The sequence below is a fragment of the Capra hircus genome, chromosome 5, assembly GCF_001704415.2.
Source record: "Capra hircus breed San Clemente chromosome 5, ASM170441v1, whole genome shotgun sequence".
NCBI classification, from domain to species: domain Eukaryota; kingdom Metazoa; phylum Chordata; class Mammalia; order Artiodactyla; family Bovidae; genus Capra; species Capra hircus.
This window is the reverse complement of record NC_030812.1, coordinates 43,879,355-43,902,376: the sequence shown is the minus strand read 5'-3', so window position 1 is coordinate 43,902,376 and position 23,022 is coordinate 43,879,355. Positions and strand designations below refer to the sequence as shown.

Below are 23,022 nucleotides of genomic sequence, written 5' to 3'. Positions count from 1 at the left end.
AAGATTAATTCTTAGGATGTCAGAATGTCCCTCTTCAAACATAAGAAAGAGAATTTTAAAGTTAGTGAACCAATAAACATTTCCTGTTTTCCGCATGTCTCAGAGGGTGGAGCTCCCAAACCAGTCGCATAAGAAGGAAGTGAAAAGATGTTAAAAAGCAGGGCCAGCTCCCCTGGTCAGCCTGGAGGTCTGGCTTCTCAGTCAACATGAAGGCTCTCCTTATTCTGGGGCTTCTCCTCCTTTCGGTCGCTGTCCAAGGCAAGGTCTTTGAGAGATGTGAGCTTGCCAGAACTCTGAAAAGATTTGGAATGGATGGCTTTAGGGGAATCAGCCTGGCAAACTGTAAGTTAACTCTTTTTCATCCTTTCAAATAGTTAGCCAGGTGTAGAACAGATACTAATAGAGGATGAGCAAAACGAAAGGGTCTTTCAGTGAATGTTTTTTTCTTTCTTGGAGGGTTTATACACTTCAGTTCAGTTCAGTTCAGTCGCTCAGTCGTGTCCCACTCTGCGACCTCATGAACCACAGCACGCCAGGCCTCCCTGTCCATCACCAACTTCCGGAGTCCACCCAAACCTATGTCCACTGAGTTGGTGATGCCATCCAAGCATCTCATCCTCTGTCTTCCCCTTCTCCTCCTGCCCTCAATCTTTCCCAGCATCAGGGTCTTTTCCAGTGAGTCAACTCGTCGCATCAGGTGGCCAAAATATTGGAGTTTCAGCTTCAGCATCAGTCCTTCCAATGAACACCCAGGACTGATCTCCTTTAGGATGGACTGGTTGGATCTCCTTGCACTCCAAGGGACTCTCAAGAGTCTTCTCCAACACCACAGTTCAAAAGCTTATACACTTACAATGGTTAAAAGTATCAACTTGTTCTTTTAGAATCAGGTATACCAGGTGAAGGAATGAGGCATGGTGGGTCAAATTCTACATCATTCTAAGCATGCAAGGTTCCCATGTACTCCTCTAGTGCTACTAAGTTTGACAGCTGGCACACGTAGACTGACTATAAGATACATTTTAGCACCTGGAACATGTCTGTCAAGCCCTTGTTGTTTGACTCTAGCCATTTCTAATTTGGATCTTGGGTTCTGAATAAGGCAGTATTTTTCTCATTTTTAATCCCCCTAACGTGATGTTACACTTTTAACATCAAGGTTTTTTAAAAATTCCATTGAACTCTTAAAACAGGGACAGCAGAACTATTTCCCCTCAATCAATATCTATATAAGGATCCCTGAAATGCAGCATGAAATGACATTTTATTATTCTGACTCTAGTTCATTAATTATTTTTCATTTTCTTCCACAGAATTTAAGATGTGCCGTAAGGAAAATTTCCTTTGTATTTTAGTCCATATTTGTCAATGTCATCACTGTAGTTTTCGTACTGAATTCAGACATTTCTCCTCCATAAATATTTTTGAATGAGTTAGCCAATTGCTAGATGGATGGATGGATGACCCAGCCTTTCCTATTCTATGATTCTTGCCTGCATTATAATTTGATACCCAAATTCACCTTCGGTATCATAAATTTTCTTTCTCCCAGAAAATCCTTATTTTTTTCTGATAAAAAGCATTTTTCCATTAGCATATGCATCTGCTGCTAATGACCAAATCCACTCAACAACTCTGTTGATTTTTCTGTTCTAGGCTTAATCCTACCTGGGTGTTAGTAGTAAGGAAAGTGTAATAGCAATGGAAGATATTTTAAAAAATATGTTATCTTTTTCATTTATATTACCAAATCATTTGCTAATAAAAGAATTCTCTGAAGGGACCTTTAACACCAAAGTGTTAAAACACTTTACAAGTAAAATGCATCTTTATACTTGTAAAGTAAGTCATTAGTAAAATAGAACTAGTTAAGTAGAACTGATTATGCTATGAACTGTAAGTCACATGATTCACTCTTTATTACTCAAAATATGTTTTTTTCAGGGATGTGTTTGGCCAGATGGGAAAGCAGTTATAACACACAAGCTACAAACTACAATAGTGGAGACAGAAGCACTGATTATGGGATATTTCAAATCAATAGCCACTGGTGGTGTAATGATGGCAAAACCCCAGGAGCAGTTAATGCCTGTCACATACCCTGCAGCGGTAAGACAAGATAATGTGGAGTGATGGCACAGGACTCACCTGGTTATACCTATTGAGTTATCCAAAAAGCTCGTTCAGGTTTTTCCATAAACATCTTATGGGAAAATTGGAACAATCCTATAGGTCAAGATTCAGTAGAAATAAAAAAATCTTGAAGGGTTCATCAGGGACCTATAAAAACTCCATTTTAATATCTAGAAACTCTATTCTCCTCCTCCTAATTTCTTAAGTTTCTAATCATAAAGGTTTGTTGTTTGCCCACATACAGGAGTTTCTGGAATGACCTGTCACTTTATCATAACTGGACATATTGATACTTTGTAAAACAATGCCATTCCTCCTACTTTCCTTGTTTGGGGAGGATTAGCGATAATTTTGTTGGGTGGTCTTTTTTTAAAAATCTACCCTGCTTTATTGGAAAACAAAAGAATTACTAGTTAATCAAAGTGGAGGAATATGCCTGGTATTTTTAAAAAATTGTTTTTACTTTTTACTATAAAATATTTTAAATATATGGACAATTAGAAACATTACTATAATAAACATCACTATGCTCATCACGTACTTTTAACAGTTGTTAACATTTTGGCATATTTACTTATGTGTATATATATATGTATTTATATGTATATAAACTTCTTTTTATATATTTATATGTATATAAACTTCTTTTTGCTGAGTGATTTTAAGGTGAATTAGAAACATTATGACATTTCATTTATAAATTCTTTAGAACGAATCTCCAAAAACACAGCTCCTATATAAAAATTGTCATTCTAACAAGTTAATTTCTAAATTTGCTTAATTGAGGTGAAACAAGTATTCTATTGATTTCCTTTTAAAATAGAGAAAGCATGTGGAATCTTTAAAAAAATTTTTTTTAAATTAATTTATTTTTTATTGAAGGATAATTGCTTTACAGAATTTTGTTCTTTTCTGTCAAACCTCAGTGTGAATCAGCCATTGGTACACATATATCCCCTACATTTTTTTTGAACCTCCCAAAACATGTAGAATCTTTAGTGCCTGAAATATTGGAGAAATATAGCAGAATTGATACTGCTAAATTTTTAAATATTACAAATCCTAATAGTGAAGATGAGTCTAAGAATATACTTTTGTATCCAGTTAATTTATTTAAAAAAATTTGTATTATGGAATAACCTGTTGTCATTGAATAAAACTTCTTACTACCCAGACATGTATGACCATTGGGAAATTTTGGTATCCACATGTTCTTTTGGAATACACAACAATCCCGGACATGAATGTAAAGCTATATTATACACATTTGTACCCACATAACAAAAGTGAAATTGTACTATATATTCACTGCTTTACAATTTTGTCTTTATTGCACAAAATTATTTTTGTCAACAAATACCAATCCTTATTGTTTTTTAAAAATGAATAGATTTTCACAATATAAATACTCTATAATGTATCAACCTAACTCTTACTGTTAAACATTTAGGCTAGTTCCATTTATGCCCTTTATTAATTGCTATGAAACAGTTTGTATACATGTCTTTCAGTACATCTCTTATTATTTCTTTAGAATCAATTTCCAGTGTTGAATTGCTGAGCAAAAACCTGCTAGACCAGTTTCTGCTTGTTTGTCTTTTTTTTTTTTTTCAATAGTTCCTAGTAAAAAGAAAGCCTTCTATCATGCTAATTAATAATTCCAGAGCTTCCAATGACTTTGGTAAATGAGAAACAGATGCCAAATGGGATGGAATGAAGAGTTTCCCCCAACATCAACAGATAAACAGACCCTTAGAAATTATTTTAGTTGTTCTTTCCTCAGCCTAACAGAATAAAGCTGACTGAGCCTAAACTTAACATTTCTATGAATGTTATTTTCACTTCTCACCACCTCTTTTTTCAGCTTTGCTGCAAGATGACATCACTCAAGCTGTAGCATGTGCAAAGAGGGTTGTCAGTGATCCACAAGGCATTAGAGCATGGTATGTGTTTTTTTTTTCCCCTTTCAGTTTATTGAGATGTAATTGACATAAAGCACTATATAAGTTCAAGGTGTATAGCATAATGATTTGACTTACATCAGGAAACAGTATCACAATAAATTTAGTGAACATCCATTATCTCACATGGATACAAAATTAAAGAAATAAAAAAATTTTTGTGTGTGGTGAAAATTCTTAGGATTTACTCTCTTTTTAACACTTTTCATATATAAAATATAGCAGTGTTAATTATATTTATCATGCTTTATATTTGTTTTTGCTCTTTAGTCACTAAGTCCTGTCTGACTTTTGTGATCAATAAACTGTTACCTGCCAGGTTCCTCTGTCCATGGGATTATTCCAGGCAAGAATACTGAGGCAGGTTGCCCTTCCCTCCTCCAGGAGATCTTCCTAACCCAGGGACTGAATTTGTATCTCCTGCATTGCAGGCAAATTCTTTACTGCTGAGCCACCAGTATTTATTTATCTTATAACTGGAAGTTTGTAGTACCTTTGACTGCCTTCATCCAATTCCCCTTCCCTCACTCTACCTAACCACAAATTTGACCTCTTTTTCTATGACTTTATGGCTTTGTTTGTTTGTATTTGAAATATAATGGATGTACAACACTATGTTAGTTCCCATTACAGAGTGTGGTATGTGTTAAGTATTAAAGGAGAGAGCTGTTTTATCCTATTGTTATGAAAGAGGTGAGAGAATATTTCCAAAGATCAAAGTATGGTACTGAGAACTGAAAATTGCAGCTTTGGATTCATGCTAAATGGTGTATAACATAGAAACAATCTACTTTAACTGATTCAAAATCTTATTCTTTTACTTCTCAATTTATTTTTGGGAATTTCTAGAGGTTTTAAGATTCTCCACCTTATACTAATTCCTTGTCATATCTTGACATTATTTTTGTAATTAAATAAATATGGAATGCACTTTGCATTTGTGCTGTGAACTACACAGGACTCAACATTTGTACTCAGATGTTCTGTGCCCCAGCGAAGGTTTGGGGGAGATGTGAAGTCCTTGGTATACATATCTCCAGTTAATAAATAGCAATACTTGGATCTGTCTGTAGCTTTTATTTCATGTATTGATAAACTATGTTGTTTTCCCAAAGGACTTGAAATATATGTAATACAGTGAAGCTATGTTTCAACCTTATTACCATTTGTTTCATCTTTCTCTACAGGGTGGCATGGAGAAGTCATTGTCAAAACCAAGATCTCACCAGTTACATTCAGGGTTGTGGAGTGTAATGCTGGAGTTTTTACTTCAACCCATTTTGTCTCTTTTTCATATTAAGGAAGTAATAGTTGAGGGAAAGGTCATACTTTCAAACAAATAATGTTTTTTTACAGAAGAAGGATCATGTGGTCTTTCTTTTAAGATACTTAATGTTTACTTCATGTATTTATTATTTGATATTAGGCCCACAGTGTATTTCAGTTTAATAGACCTAATGCTGGTGAATATTTGTCTAAAATCTTAATTATCAAATATATATCCAGAGCATTCAGTTCTTAAAGAAATAGCACAGACTTAATCTTGAATCATACAAGTACTCCCCAATATTCAACAAAAATATAGCAAAATAATATCTTTAAGCAAACTGATCTTAGGCAAGATCCCACCTGTGTAGTAGGCATGTAACACCATCATCTGTTCAGTCATCTCCAAAAACAGTAAAAGATAATCACTCTTTGTTGGGCAATATAAAATGTTAAATGGAGCAGAATGCCAAATGACTAAAAATGAAGAAAGCCTGATTTAAGAATTTTGTTTTCATAAAGTGTGACCTTTGTTTTAAATGTTGTCTTAAAAATGTTGCATTTACACAGCTTTAAAAATAAGCTCAGAATTTATGTCAATCACTTTTAGCCCTTTTAAAGAACTCAATTGTGCATCTTGCTGTCATGAAGGATATAAAGATGGATTAGATGAGCTGTTGTTTTTTCTTAATGTTATAAGCTTAGTTTCATGCATTATGACAAATTCAGAGGTAGAAGAGTTTGTAAGTATTGAAATCATTGCTAGTTAATCACAGGTGTGAAATCATGAATGCTATAAAAAGTACATTTTCAGTAAAAGCTTTGCAATTTATACTTCGTCTTTCTTTGTTAAGTCATTTAGTGTCTCTGAAAAAATACATACATATATATTTGAGAAAAAGATTACCTGACACTTAGTATTTCCTACATCCTCACCTGTACCAAAACAGCTAGATTTTTTTCTGTGTGTATATTCTCTTTAATCATAGAATGCACATTCACATTAAGTAACATTTTTTCCTCAATGGATTTAATCATAAAGAGATAGGGTATATATCATCTTAAAAAGAAAGTTCTTACAAAAGCCAAAAATAGCTAAATATTGCTGAAGAAAAATACATAAGCATGCTGACAGATCTCTATTTTAAAATTTTTTTAGCGGTGCTATTAGGTTTGTGGGATCTTAGTTCCCTGACCAGGGATTGAACCTGCATCCTCCACAGCAAAAGCGTGGAGCCCTAACCACCGGACCTCCAGGGAATTTCCCTCACACTAAATTCATAAACACAAATCTCAAATGGGACCTCTAATCAGCCTGGTCATCTTAGTCACTTCTCTGAAATCCTGTGTTGGTGTCCCAGTTCCTCAAAATGACTGTCAGTATTTACTTCTCTCATTTCAAAGTCCTGGCGCACACGCCAACCACTGGCCTTCCATACTCTGCTCATGGTAGACGACCCATGAGTTGCTTCTGTTCAGTCAGTGTAATGTGAGCGACTTCACTTCACTTTACCGCAACTATCTTCCTGGTGGCTCAAGAACCCTGAAGCTTCTCCTCAGCAACTGTGGTGGTGGTGGTGGTTTAGTCGCTGAATCGTGTCCGACTCTTGCGACCCCATGGACTGTAGCCTGCCAGGCTCCTCTATCTATGGGATTCTCCAGGCAAGTATACTGGAGTGGGTAGCCATTTCCTTCTCCAGGGGATCTTCCCAACCCAGGAGTCGAACCCAGGTCTTCTGCACTGCAGGCAGATTCTTCACTGACTGAGCTATAAGGGAAGCCCACAACAGCTGTACCATTTTATATTTCCATGAGCCATGCATGAAAATTTCTAGACGTTTTGATTAAACTTGTTATTTTCTCTTTTTCTTATAATAGCCATCTTGTTGGGTTTATAGTATGACATTCTGAACTATGATTTTATTGATTTATTTTTTCCTTGAGTTCTGTTTTTGCCTCTTGTAGTTTGACACTGTTGTTAGGCACATAAACATTAAGAATTGTTATGTCTTCTTGGAGAATTGACCCCTTTCTCATTAATGAATGTACTTCTCAGTAATGAATGTACTTCTCAGTAATGAATGTACTTCTTTATCAACTATGATTATTTTTATGTCATAAAATGGGCTTTCATGTCTAAAAATATGGAATGCTTCACAAATTTGTGTGTCATCCTTGTGCAGGGACCATGCTCATCTTATCTGTATCATTCTAATTTTTGTATATTTGCTGCCAAAGCAAGCACCAGCTGTGATTTTTAAAGCAACTCATCTTTAGCCAGTCTTTCTAAACCATTTAACAAAATTTTCTTTGTGTTTGCACTCATGTTTTGTTGGTTTACATAATATTAAGCTATGAAATCACAGGAAAAAGTACTATTGATACAGTTTAGGAACACATGCACTGGGTCTCATGGAAAGTAATTAGTAATAAAAGTTCCTGGACATGAATGTGTGAGTAAGTCAGTTTTATAGACAAACTGTATAGCTAGGTTATGTGTTGTTGTTGTTGTTCAGTGGCTCAGTTGTGTCTGACTCTTTGCAACTCCCTTGAATGGCAGGTTATGTGGAGGGTATTTTAATCAGTTCTTATCATTGGATATTCAGGTTATTTCACTACATTTTTGATTTGTATAAAGGATACTATAATGAATCTCTTTATAAGTAAATTTAAATGCATTTTCCAAAAAGCAGTTTCTTGTGGTGCTTGATTTAATAAGTATGAGCAATTGAATTTTTGTTTGTTTGTTTTTTGTTTTTTTTCTTAATTTTATTTTTTGTGGAGGTTTTCTGCTTGTTTATCTGAACAATTGAATTTTTGACACATGAAGTTACTCTCTAACCTTCACCACAGCTGTATGTGAAAATGCATATTTCTTCACATCTTTTTCAGTAATAGGTTCTTTAAAATATACTGATTTTTAGTGGTGAATATTGGTATCTTTTAAAATATTTTGTGATTTTTTTTATGTTAACTTAGCTTTAAACTCGAACATTAAAAAATATTGTATTAAAAAAATTTTTAAATGTTAGCGTGCTGTCATCTAGTGACAACTTTATGTAAGAAATAAAAGAGTAAGTCATAATTTAGTAATTTCATCTTGTAATTGAGGAAACAATTAAGTGCATGCATTCAGACCCCAAGTAATATAACCAATTAAGGGCAAACTCAAGAGCTGACAAATCCAAGCCAGGCTCTCATCCAAGATCTGAAAGATTCTTTTCTTTACCATTGTCCCTGTTAAGTCACAGCAGTATAGTCAAACCAAAAGATCAGATGATGATGAGAATATGCTCTGATTATTTTGATGAAAACTTTAATAAAACCTTTCTATCTTTATGTTGAAAATCTTTCTAAATTTGCTTACTGCACATAAAAACAGAAGGGAAGGAATTTTGCAGCAACATATTTTCTATTTATATACAGATTAATTAGGGAATATATTTTATATCTCTTTGAAGAGTATCAGTTCAGTTCTGTTCAGTCGCTCAGTCATGTCCGACTCTTTGCGACCCCATGAATCGCAGCACGCCAGGCCTCCCTGTCCATCACCAACTCCCGAAGTTCACTCAGATTCATGTCCATCGAGTCAGTAATGCCATTCAGCCATCTCATCTTCTGTCATCCCCTTCTCCTCCTGCCCTCAATGCCTCCCAGGATCAAAGTCTTTTCCAGTGAGTGAACTCTTCACATGAGGTGGCCAAAGTACTGGAGTTTCAGCTTTAGCATCATTCCTTCCAAAGAAATCCCAGGGCAGATCTTCAGAATGGACTGGTTGGATCTCCTTGCAGTCCAAGGGACTCTCAAGAGTCTTCTCCAACACCACAGTTCAAAAGCATCAATTATTCGGTTCTCAGCCTTCTTCACAGTCAAACTCTCATATCTATACATGACCACAGGAAAAACCATAGCCTTGGCTAGATGGACCTTTGTTGGCAAAGTAATGTCTCTGCTTTTGAATATGCTATCTAGGTTGGTCATAACTTTTCTTCCAAGGAGTAAGCATCTTTTAATTTTATGGCTGCAGTCACCATCTGCAGTGATTTTGGAGCCCAAAAAATAAAGTCTGACACTGTTTCCACTGTTTCCCCATCTATTTGCCATGAAGTGATGGGACCGGATGCCATGATCTTCGTTTTCTGAATGTTGAGCTTTAAGCCAACTTTTTCACTCTCCTTTTTCACTTTCATCAAGAGATTTTTTATTTCCTCTTCACTTTCTGCCATAAGGGTGGTGTCATCTGCATATCTGAGGTTATTGATATTTCTCCTGGCAATCTTGATTCCAGCTTGTGTTTCTTCCAGTCCAGCGTTTCTCATGATGTACTCTGCATAGAAGTTAAATAAGCAGGGTGACAATAGACAGCCTTGACGTACTCCTTTTTCTATTTGGAGCCAGTCTGTTGTTCCATGTCCAGTTCTAACTGTTTCTTCCTGACCTGCATACAGATTTCTCAAGAGGCAGATCAGGTGGTCTGGTATTCCCATCTCTTGAAGAATTTTCCACAGTTTGTTGTGATCCACACAGTCAAAGGCTTTGGCATAGTCAATAAAGCAGAAATAGATGTTTTTCTAGAACTCTCTTGCTTTTTCCATGATCCAGTGGATGTTAGCAATTTGATCTCTGGTTCCTCTGCCTTTTCTAAAACCAGCTTGAACATCTGCAAGTTCACGGTTCATGTAATATCATTATGAATAGAATTCTCAGGGTAGGTGTAAGATTGTAGGCTTAATTTTACTTAGCTATGTGATATCAGTTTTGTTTTTAACCCTAGGAAGAAAACAAAATGCCCCTTTCTGAATGTCACATATAGCATGGAATACTATACATTGCATTCAGAAAGGGGATATAAAGTAAGTAAAACTCTTTCTGCCCTTTGAGAGTCAGAAAATAAGATAATACATACCCAACGAATACTCAAAATGACTGCAACGTGCAAAATTCCATGAGCACACAAAGAAAGAAAACCATGTGTTGTCTTGGAAGAAAGCAGTTGAAAGGACAAGTGCATACTGGCCACTTTCCCATGTGGTATTTTTAATGTAAGCATCAAATCAATTCCATTGGTGTTCCTCATTTTACAGATGAGGAAAGAAATTTAGGAAGATTCAGTAGCAAAGCAGTAATCCACTTAGGATCAGAAGAGCCGATCTAGAGCATGTGACAGTGGGACTTAGCGGCCATTACTTACAGAAGATGGGGGACGACGTGAAGACTACAGATAAAGTATCAGAATCAACATCAGTACAGAAACCAGATGTAAAGTAGCTAGTATTAAATCTAATGAAACATGTGCAAGCCCTTTTGGAGAAAGTTTTAAAACTTTAACGGAAGGCACTAATATAGACCCAATGTCAACAGACATATCAAGTTCGTGAACAGGAAAGTTTAATGTAGTAAGTATGACAATTCCCTCCAAAGTGACTTAGCATTAATGCAAAGCTTATTAAAATTCCAAGAGGTTTTTCACATCTTACTGGATATGACAATCTAATTCTAAACTTTATGTGGAATTAAAAGCAAATGATAACCAAGAAAGAGACAAGGGAAGAGTTGCTCCATCACATATGAATACCTATAATAAGTACTGCAGATTTTCTACAGGAATAAATAAATAGGCCGTGGAACAATATAGAGGTATCAGAAGCCATATGTATATGAAAAGTAGAGTTTAGGCTAAGATGGAAATTGCTATGAATTATACAGGAATAGAAAAATGAGATCTTAACCTAATACTACATGTGAATATTAATTCTAAGTAGATTAAATGTGGACTTAATGGGAGAGGCAAGGCTAGACTATTAAGAAGAAAACACAGAAAAATAATTTTATGAGAATAAAATTATTATTTATTTTATAAAAATTAATTCTCTTTTAGAGAAAGATTTCTTAAGATGCAAGTACAAATCATAAAGGAAAATACTGAAAAATGTGAATAAATTAAACTAAGAACTTCTGTTAAAAGACACCACAAAGACAGAGAAAAGGCAAGCCCCAAAGTGGGGAAAGATACTTGAAACATAAAACTGACAAAGGATTAATATCAAGAATATATAATAAGCTACAGATTTATAAGAGAACAGAAATTCAATAGAAAAATGGGCAACAGAAGCAAGTTACAGAAGAATTCACACAGTATTATTTTATTCATCTGAAGTTCCAAAACAGGTAAAATTTTGAGTGTGTATTAGAGATTCCTATGTAAGAAAAATCGGAGAAGGCAATGGGACCCCACTCCAGGACTCTTGCCTGGAAAATCCCATGGGTAGAGGAGCCTGGTGGGCTGCTGTCCAGGGGTCGTGAAGAGTTGGACGCGACTGAGCGACTTCCCTTTCACTTTTCACTTTCACGATTGGAGAAGGAAATGGCAACCCACTCCAGTGTTCTTGCCTGGAGAATCCCAGGGACGGGGGAGGCTGGTGGGCTGCCATCTATGGGGTTGCACAGAGTTGGACACGACTGATGCGACTCAGCAGCAGCAGCAGCAGCAGCATGTAAGGAAAACAGTAGAAAAGATCAAAGAAATCATGAACAGCACTTAGCATAGTAGTTCTGGAGGCAGGGAGGCAGTGGAATGCAATGAAGGGAGAATGCCACAGGAGGCTCCTAAGGTGGCATATCGTATTTGTTAATAGGAATGGTTTGAACTGTTAATGTACATTTTAGGTATATTTAATACACATTAAAATTTGGTAGATATAGCCTATTGTTACATAAGTCCAGCTGAATTCTAGATCAAGCTACCATCATAACTTGATAATGCTTCTAACAAATGTTTAAGCTGCTTAAGGTATATCTTCAAAAACATTACAAGTGCTACTTTGAAACAATTGATTTCATATTTAGATCTGAAGATTCGTTTGAGTATGAGTTAACTTGAAGGGGGAGATAGTCCATTGAGGCTGTGGCGGTAAGAGATAGATAATGTTATAACCAGTCTCCTGGTCTATCAGATTGTCAACAAGAAGGAAAGAAGCATGTGTAGCTTGGAAAAGCATATTTTAAAACTACTATTGCTTTGATGTGTTTTATTTCAAACTTTCAAATAACATGAATGTAAAACATAAGGTTTATATATATCAGAAGTGAGCTTATGACACTACTTTCTCTCAGAACAGCCTTAAAATACAGTGTGGCTTAAAGGAAGATGACTGCCTGGTCAGCAGTGTCCCAGGGCAATGGAGTGGGTGTTGGGAGAAGTGCAGTTACCAACAATGGTCAGTACCAAGATAAGCATTCTGAAATTTGAGTTACATGTGAGGCTACACAAAAGTACATTCTGTGTATTCGTTTTCTTAGATGGGATGCAGTGGGCGATACAATCAGTGTATATGGATGTAGACAGAATAGTCACCCTCCCTCACCGAGCAGACCATTCTGGAGTTTTCTGCCTCTAGAGCCATTCTGGGTGAGGTTTTGCACTTAGTAATATACCTGTGCCAAGCCATTTCTATCTTCTTTATGTGATGTGGTACATCCTTTTTTTCAAAAACTGTCATGAAAAACAGCTATTCATGCTAACGGATTCCAGATTTTGGAATGATGACCTCAGTTGGAATCTGCTTCTTGAAGAAATTAGCTAAGATGGAGATGACCAGAACAAGACTTCTTGGGAGAGAATGGGGCCCTAGCATGTTGGAAGCACCTACCACTAGGTGGGCAGGCCAAGATGGGGGTTCAGTTCAGTTCAGTCACTCAGTCGTGTCCCACTCTTTGCGACCCCATGAATCACAGCACGCCAGGCCTCCCTGTCCATCACCAACTCCCGGAGTTCACTCTGATTCACGTTCATTGAGTCAATGATGCCATCCAGCCATCTCATCCTCTGTCGTCCCCTTTTCCTCCTGCCCCCAATCCCTCCCAGCATCAGAGTGTTTTCCAATGAGTCAGTTCTTCGCATGAAGTGGCCAAAGTACTGAAGTTTCAGCTTTAGCATCATTCCTTCCAAAGAACACCCAGGGCTGATCTCCTTCAGAATGGACTGGTTGGATCTCCTTGCAGCCCAAGGGACTCTCAAGAGTCTTCTCCAACACCACAGTTCAAAAGCATCACTTCTTCAGTGCTCAGCTTTCTTCACAGTCCAACTCTCACATCCATACATGACCACAGGAAAAACCATAGCCTTGACTAGATGGACCTTAGTCGGCAAAGTAATGTCGCTGCTTTTGAATATACTATCTAGGTTGGTCATAACTTTTCTTCCAAGGAGTAAGCGTCTTTTAATTTCATGGCTGCAGTCACCATCTGCAGTGATTTTGGAGCCCAAAAAATAAAGTCTGGCTCTGTTTCCACTGTTTCCCCATCTATTTCCCATGAAGTCATGGGACCGGATGCCATGGTCTTCGTTTTCTGAATGTTGAGCTTTAAGCCAACCTTTTCACTTTCCTCTTTCACTTTCATCAAGAGGCTTTTTAGTTCCTCTTCACTTTCTGCCATAAGGGTGGTGTCATCTGCATGTCTGAGGTTATTGATATTTCTCCTGGCAATCTTGATTCCAGCTTGTGTTTCTTCCAGTCCAGCGTTTCTAATGATGTACTCTGCATAGAAGTTAAATAAGCAGGGTGACAATAGACAGCCTTGATGTACTCCTTTTCCTATTTGGAGCCAGTCTGTTGTTCCATGTCCAGTTCTAACTGTTTCTTCCTGACCTGTACAGATTTCTCAAGAGGCAGGTCAGGTGGTCTGGTATTCCCATCTCTTGAAGAATTTTCCACAGTTTGTTGTGATCCACACGGTCAAAGGCTTTGGCATAGTCAATAAAACAGAAATAGATGTTTTTCTGGAACTGTCTTGCTTTTTCAATGATCCGGCAGATGTTGGTAACTTGATCTCTGGTTCCTCTGCCTTTTCTAAAACCAGCTTGAACATCAGGGAGTTCACAGTTCATGTATTGCTGAAGCCTGGCTTGGAGAATTTTGAGCATTTCTTTACTAGGGTGTGAGATGAGTGCAATTGTGCGGTAGTTTGAGCATTCTTTTGCATTGCCTTGAAGCAGCAAAAGATAGTAGAATGAGGGAAGAGGAGAATGGTTGGAAATGGATTTTGGGAGGTATTTGAATTGGTAGGGCTCTATAGGGAATGGTAAAGATTTTAGCTTTTACTCATGCTGTTCCAGGAAATGTGGAAGGGTATGAATAGAGGAGGGACAAAATCCCCCTTTTATCACTGGTTGCTATCTGAAGAAGAAGCTGTTAGGGAGCAGGTGTGGGAGCAGGCAGAACAATTGGAATGATTTTGCATCATTAGTGTAGGTTAGAAATTAAAGTGGTTTGATTGAGGTAATAGCAGTGATAAAGCAATTAGACTGAATATATTTTAAGGATAAAGTCGACTTCATTTGTTGATGGGCAAAAAGTGAATGTGAGAGAAATCAAGAATATCTCTATAGTAAAAAAAAAATGGAGTCATATTCTACTGAGATAAAGACTGGAGGGTGGGGTGGGAACGTTTTTTTCATGAGAGAAGGAATAAAAAGTTTTGTGCTGGGCATGTTGAGTTTGAGAAAATGATTAGACTACCAAGTGGACATAGCAAGTACTCATTTGTGCATATCTGGAATTCATGACAATTTTATGGCTAGAGATACAATTGTGTGTGGTATCAGTGTCTAAATAGTATTTAAAGCAGTGGGATTGGGTGAGATCACCAGGAGAAAGATGGATTATGAAAAAAAGAACAGCAGCCTGAACCACAGGGGACTCCTATGCCTAGAAATAGGTGAAATAGAATCATGCAACCAAAAAGACAGAGATAGCAACTTGTGAGTTAAGAGAACCAAAGAAGAAAGGAGGAGAGAAGGAAGAGAAGGATGAGGGTGAAACCAGGAGGACAAAGAGGGAGTGAGGGATAAAGAGGAAGGAAAGTAGAGGAAGCAAGAAGGGAGAGGGAAAGGAAAGTTGGGTGTCTCAGAAACCAAGTTTCACAAACTAGGGAGTGAAGTGTGTCACATGCTACTGAGGATTTTGATAAAATGAAGACTGAATTGACCTTTTGGTCTGACATCTTTAATTCACTGGTGACTTTGAGTGGAATGATTTTAATGGAATGTTGAGGATAAACTGATGACTGGAGTGAATTCAGGAGGAAATGGTTGGAGAGAAAGTTCTTAAAAGAGTAGTGTTGTAAAAAGCAAAGAAATGGGAAGTAACTAGAAGGGCATGTTATTATTCAGTGGATGTTGGGAGTCTTACACAAATTTACTGTCATGTTGTATTCAGGAATGGCCAAGCCACATTTAAAAGGTCATCATTCACATGTTACCTTGTATATAATTGAAGCCTCCACAGGAGCCCAGAGTTTTACAAGATATCCACCTCCCAGTGAGCTACTACTGGTCAGGGAGTAGTGAGGGTATATAAAGTCTTCCAATAATGACCTCATCAAGACTCCATAGACGTAACAATGGAGCCTCCATTTGTTCTCACATAGTAAGCCTGTGTCCTCTTAGGGGACTTGAAGGGCATAATGAACTTTTACTAGAATTTTGTGTCTATCTACTTAAGAAGAGCTTATGTTTCTAACAGTGCAAGCACTTGGCAGGGACACAAACTCTCACAATAACTCTGGTCTTACATATTACAGTCATACTTACACTATGGAGAAGTTGATTTGCCTCCATTTTCTTGGGTGGAGAAGATCCCTTGGAAAAGGAAATGGCAACCCACTCCATTTTTCTTGCCTGAAAAATCCCAAGGACAGAGGAGCCTGGTGGGCTACAGGCCATGGGGTTGCAGAGTCAGACACAACTGAGTGACTGAGCATGCACACAGATATACTCCTTATATATAATTATTTATTCAGGATAATTTGTGAGTTAGCATATGGAATTAGAATCTAGTTCTTTTTGGGAAATCATGTAGGTAGTTCTAATGATAGAATTTCTTTGTAGAAGTGGAGAATTATACTGGGCAATGAACTTGATAACTGAAAGAACCAAAGTGCCTTCTATCTTCTGTTTAGAACCAGCAAATAGATGGGGAAACAATGGAAACAGTGAGAGATTTGTTGTTTTTTTTGGGTTCCAAAGTCACTGCAGATGGTTACTGCAACCATGAAATTAAAAAATGCTTGCTCCTTGGAAGAAAAGCTATGACCAACCTAGATAGCATGTTATAAAGCAGAGACATTACTTTGCCGACAAAGGTCCATCTAGTCAAAGCTACTAGGCTTTTCCAGTGGTCATGTATCAGTGTGAGAGTTGAACTATAAAGAAAGCTGGGTGCAGAAGAATTGATGCTTTTGAACTGTGGTGTTGGACAAGACTCTTGAGAGTCCCTTGGACTGCAAGAAGATTCAACCAGTCCATCCTAAAGTAAATCAGTCCTGAATATTCATTGGAAGGACTGATGCTGAAGCTGAAACTCCAATACTTTGGCCACCTGATGTGAAGAACTGATTCCTTGGAAAAGACCCTGATGCTGGGAAAGATTGAAGGCAGAAGGAGAAGGGGATGACAGAGGATGAGATGGTTGGATGGATGGCATCACCAACATGATGGACATGAGTTGCTGAGTAGGCTCCTGGGTTGGTGATGGACAGGGAGGCCTGGCAGGCTACAGCCCATGGGATTGCAAAGAGTCGGACACGGCTGAGTGACTGAACTGAACTGAAAGGAACAAGGAGACAGGGGAGACACATTCTGTATTTGTTTCCCAGCACTGCTGTAACAGTGCACCACAAAAACAACAATGGAATATTACTGTCTTAAAAAGAAGGAAATGCTGTCATGGTGTAACATGAATGAACCTTGAGGATGTTACTCTGTGTTAAATAAACCAGTCACAAAAGGAAAAGTACTGTATTACTCCACGTTCATGAAACATCTAGTTTAGTCCCCAGTGAAACTTATGATTCCAAATTTCCCATAAAAATAATGGAAACAGAAAGTCATTTCTATTGGTTGCCAGGAGCTTGCAGGAAAGGGAAATAGAAAGTTGTTTCTGGGTGGATATGAAGTTCACTTTTTTATGAAAAGTTCTAGAGACCTATGGCACAACAATGAATGCTGTGGATACAGTTAGTTGCAAAAAAAAAAAAAAAAAGTGATAATAAAGGATTTTACTAGTTCCTGAGGGAGAGAAAGCATGACCCGCTCATCCAGCTCCTGCCCTGAGCTCTCCCCGTCGTGGGCTGAGGCAGCTGGCTGGCCGGCCTGCCAGCTGGGCACCTCCACTGTGGCCTTGGGTGCCACTGGCCCCAAGCTTGGCCCCCGCTCAGTGGAGTGAGTGAGCGGACGAGACTGGGTATGCGAAGGACTGCCAACCAGGCTTCCAGTGCATTTCCTCGCCTCCCTGGACCTGGAGCCCCACCATCGATCTCCCCAAACTTCCTCCTCTTGCTACACTTTCTGCTCTAGTCTTTCAGCCAAGGTGTCCATGGTGGAGGAAGATGGCAGAGTAGAAGGATGTGCACTCATCTTCTCATTTGAGAACTTCAAAATTACAACTCGCTGCTGAACAATTGTTGACAGGAGAATGTTGGATCCCACCAAAAAAAAAAAAAAAAAAAAAAGATACCTCATGTCTAGGGGCAAAAGAGAAGCCCCAGCAAGACAGTAGGAGGGGCAAAGTCACATTTAGAATCAAACCCCATATCTGCCAGAGACATTCAGAGGGCTCAAACAAACCTTGTGTGCACCAGGACTCAGAGACCTCACAGAGACTGAGCCAGACTGTGTTTGAGTGTCTCCTGCAGAGGTACAGGTCAGCAGTGGCCTGCTGCAGGGGCAGGGGCTCTGGGTGCAGCAGACCTGGGCATGACATAAGCCCTCTTAGAGGAGGTTGCTAATAACCCCACCACAGTGCTGCCAGAACTTACACAGGACTGGGGAAACAGACTCTTGGAGGGCACAAACAAAACCTTGTGTGCACCAGGACCCAGGAGAAAGGAGTAGTGATCCCCAAAGAGTCTGACCCAGACTTGCTCTTGAGTGTCTAGGAATCTCCAGCAGAGGCATGGGTCAGTGGTGGCCTGCTGCAGGATCGGGGGCACTTAGTGCACCAATGCATGCATGGGACCTTTTAAAGGAGATTGCCATTATCTTCATTGTTACCATAGTTTGGCCTCAGGTCAAAGAACAGGGAGGGAACACAGCCCCACCCTTCCACAGAAAATTGGATTAAAGATTTACTGAGCATAGCTCTGCCCATTAGAACAAGACCCAGTTTCCCCCTCAGTCAGTCTCTCCCATCAGGAAAATTCCATAAGCTTCTTATCCTTATCCATTAGAAGGCCAACAGAATGAAAGCCAAAATCAGAGAAAATTAATCAAACTGATCACATAGACCACAGCCTTGTCTAACTCAATGAAACTATGAGCCATGCTGCGTAGGACCATGGAAGACAGATGGGTCATGATGGAGAGGTCTGGCAAAATGTGGTCCACTGGGGCAGGGGATGGCAAACCATGTCAGTATTCTTGCCTTGGGCACCCCATGAACAGTATGAAAAGGCAAAAAGATAGGACACTGGAAGATGAACTCCCCAGGTCGGTAGGTGTCCAACATGCTACTGAAGATTGGTGGAGAAATAACTCCAGAAAGAATGCAGAGACGGAGCCAAAGCAAAAACAACACTCAGTTGGATGTGACTGGTGATGGAAGTAAAGTCTGATGCTGTAAATAGCAATATTGCATAGGAACCTGGAATATCAGGTCCATGAATCAAGGCAAATTGGAAGTAGTCAAACAGGAGATGTCAAGAGTGAACATCAACATTTTGGGAATCAGCGAACTAAAATGGACCGGAATTGGTGAGTTTAACTCAGGTGACCGTTATATCTACTACTGTGGGCAAGAATCCCTTAGAAGAAATGGAGTAGCTGTTAGAGTCAATAAAAGAGTCTGAAATGCAGTACTTGGATGCAATCTCAAAAACGACAGATCAATCTGTTTGTTTCCAAGGCAAACCATTCACTATTACAGTAATGCAAGTCTATGCCCCAGCCAGTAATGCTTTTACTGAAGAAGCTGAAGTTGCATGGTTCTATGAAGACCTACAAGACCTTCTAGAACTAACACCCCCAAAAGATTTACTCTTCCTAATAGGGGACTGGAATGCAAGTCAAGAGATTTCTGGAGTAACAGGTAAATTTGTCCTTGGAGTACAAAATGAAGCAGGGCAAAAGCTAACAGAGTTTTGTCAAGAGAATGCACTGGTCATAGCAAACACCCTCTTCCAACAACACAAAAGAAGACTCTACACATGGACATCACCAGATGGTCAATACCAAAATCAGATTGATTATATTCTTTGGAGCCAAAGATGGAGAAGCTCTATACAGTCAGCAAAAACAAGACTGGGAGCTGACTGTGGCTCAGATCATGAACTCCTTATTACCAAATTCAGACTGAAATTGAAGAAAGCAGGGAAAACCACTAGACCATTCAGATATGACCTAAATCAAATTCCTTATGATTATACAGTGGAAGTGACAAATAGATTCAAGGGATTAGATCTGATAGACAGAGTATCTGAACAGCCATCGGTGGAGGTTCATGACATTGTACAGGCAGCAGTGATCAAGACCATCCCCAAGAAAAAGAAATGCAAAAAGGCAAAATAGTTGTCTGAGGAGGCCTTACAAATAGTTGAGAAAAGAAGAGAAGCGAGCGGCAAAGGAGAAAAGGAAAGATATACCCATTTGAATGCAGAGTTCTAAAGAATAGCACAGAGAGATAAGACAGCCTTCCTCAGTGAGCAATGCAAAGAAACAGAGGAAAACAGAAGAATGGAAAGAATAGAGATCTCTTCAAGAAAATTAGAGATACCAAGGGAACATTTCATGCAAAGATGAGCACAATAAAGGACAGAAATGGTATGGATCTAACAGAAGCAGAAGATATTAAGAAGAGGTGGCAAGGATACACAGAAGAATTATCCAAAAAGATCTTCATGACCCAGATAACCATGATGGTGTGATCACTCACCTAGAGCCAGACATCCTGGAATACGAAGTCAAGTGGGCCTTAGGAAGCATCACTATGAACAAAGCTAGTGCAGGTGATGGAATTCCAGTTGAGCTATTTCAGATCCTAAAACATGATGCACTCAGTGTGCCAGCAAATTTGGAAAACTCAGCAGTAGCCACAGGACTGGATAAGGTCAGTTTTCATTCCAATCCCAAAGAAAGGCAATGCCAAAGAATGTTCAAACCACCACACAGTTGCACTCATCTCACATGATAGCAAAGAAATGCTCAAATTCTCCAAGCCAGGCTTCAACAGGATGTGAACTGTGAACTTCCAGATGTTCAAGCTGTTTTTAGAAAAGGTAGAGGAACCAGAGATCAAATTGCCAACATCCGCTGGATCACCAAATCAGCAAGAGAGTTCCAGAAAAACATCTACTTCTGCTTTATTAACTATGCCAAAGCCTTTGACTGTGTGGATCACAACAAACTGTGGAAAATTCTGAAAGAGATGGGAATATCAGACCACCTGACCTGCTTCCTGAGAAATCCATATGCAGGTCAGGAAACAACAGAGCTGGACATGGAACAACACATTGGTTCAAAATCGGGAAGGGAGTACATCAAGGCTGTCTATTGTCACCCTGTTTATTTAACTTATATGCAGAGTACATCATGTGAAATGCCAGGCTGGTGAAGCACAAGCTGGAATCGAGATTGCTGGGAGAAGTATCAGTAACCTCAGATATGCAGATGACACCACCCTTGTGGCAGAAAGCAATGAACTAAAGAGCTTCTTGAAAGTGAAAGAGGAGAGTGAAAAAGTTGGATTAAAACTCAACATTCAGAAAACTAAGACCATGGCATCAGGTCCCATCACTTCATGGCAAATAGATGGGGAAAGAATGGATACAGTGGCAGACTTTACTTTCTTGGGCTCCAAAGTCACTGCAGATGGTGATTGCAGCCATGAAATTAAAAGACTGCTTGCTTCTTGGAAGAAAAACTATGACCAACGTAGGCAGCATATTAAAAAGCAAAGACATTACTTTACCAGCAAAGGTTCGTGTAATCAAAGCTATGGGTTTTCCAGTAGCCGTGTATGGATGTGAGAGTTGGACTATAAAGAAAGCTGAGTGCCAAAGAATTGATGCTTTTGAAGTGTGGTGTTGGAGAAGACTCTTTCTTTGAGTCCCTTGGATGTAAGGAGATCCAACCAGTCATTCCTAAAGGAAATCAGTCCTGAATATTCATTGGAAGGATTGATACTGAGGTTGAAGCTCCAATACTTTGGCCATCTGATGCAAAGAACTGACTCATTTGAAAAGTCGGTGATGCTGGGAACAATTGAAGGTGGGAGGAGAAGGGGCAACAGAGGATGAGATGGTTGGATAGCATCACCGACTCAATGGACATGAGTTTGAGTAAGCTCCGGGAGTTGGTGATAGACAGGTAAGCCTGTCATGCTGCTGTCCGTGAAGTCACAAATGGTCAGACACGACTGAGTGACTGAACTGAACTGTATGAACTTTTATGAACCACACTGTGAAAATAAGCATGAGCTTATATAGATATAAACAAATAAGTTGAATTTATGGGTGAACTGAGAAGGAATGGGTTATTGGCATAGTTTCAAATATCTCTGCACAAAGTACTTACTAATGATCAAGGGGAAAACAGTTCTATATTGGAAGTGCCTTATAGACACTGTCTTAATTGAAGCGATCAAAGTGATTATCATCAGTAATGGGACAAATGAAAGCCATGTGCTAACTGATAGAATTCGTTGAAAAGAATACAACCTAGTATCTGTAATATTTCTGCCAAAGATACACAACCTGAGTCTAGTCATGAGGAAAAGTTGACTAACTGAAATTGAGGGACATTTCTACAAAATAAATTACTGTGATTTTAAAACTGTCAAAGTCATAAAAGTCAAGAAATACTTAGGAACTGTTATAGCCTGAATGGACTAAAGAGACATTGGCAAAGTCAATGTGAGATAGTAAATTGGATTCTTTTTCTCTAAAACATAATAATTATAAACACTTGAATTGGGTTTGAGTTGGTAGTAAAGTATCAGTGTTCTCTAATTTTGATTGTGGTTATGTAGGAGAATGTTGTTGTTTCTAAGAATACAGCTCAGGGAACTCAAACCAGGGCTCTGTAACAACCTAGAGTTGTGAGATGGGGAAGGAGGTGGGAGGGATGTTCAAGAGGGAGGGGACATTGGTATACCTACAGCTGATTCATGTTGATGTTTGGCAGAAACCAACACAATACTGTAAAGCAATTATCCTTCTGTTAAAAGTAAATAATTTGATAAGAATACAACTAATATAATGGGCAGATGACACCACACTTATGGCAGAAAGTGAAGAGGAACTAAAAAGCGTCTTGATGAAAGTGAAAGAGGAGAGTGAAAAAGTTGGCTTAAAGCTCAACATTCAGAAAACGAAGATCATGGCATCTGGTCCCATCACTTCATGGGAAATAGATGGCGAAACAGTGTCAGACTTTATTTTTTGGGGCTCCGAAATCACTGCAGATGGTGATTGCAGCTATGAAATTAAAAGACACTTACTCCTTGGAAGAAGAGTTATGACCAACCTAGATAGCATATTTAAAAGCAGAGACGTTACTTTGCCAACAAAGGTCAAGGCTATGGTTTTTCCAGTGGTCATGTATGGATGAGAGAGTTGGACTGTGAAGAAGGCTGAGGGCCAAAGAATTGATGCTTTTGAACTGTGGTGT

General features: G+C 38.7%; 1 protein-coding gene across 1 annotated transcript; it reads left to right on the top strand.

Moving 5' to 3' along the window:
* Nucleotides 207–5,348, top strand: S-LZ (serum lysozyme). Its single transcript, NM_001285711.1, is given in 4 exon segments — nt 207–342; nt 1,945–2,109; nt 3,998–4,076; nt 5,282–5,348. Coding segments are annotated over 4 exon segments (447 nt in total).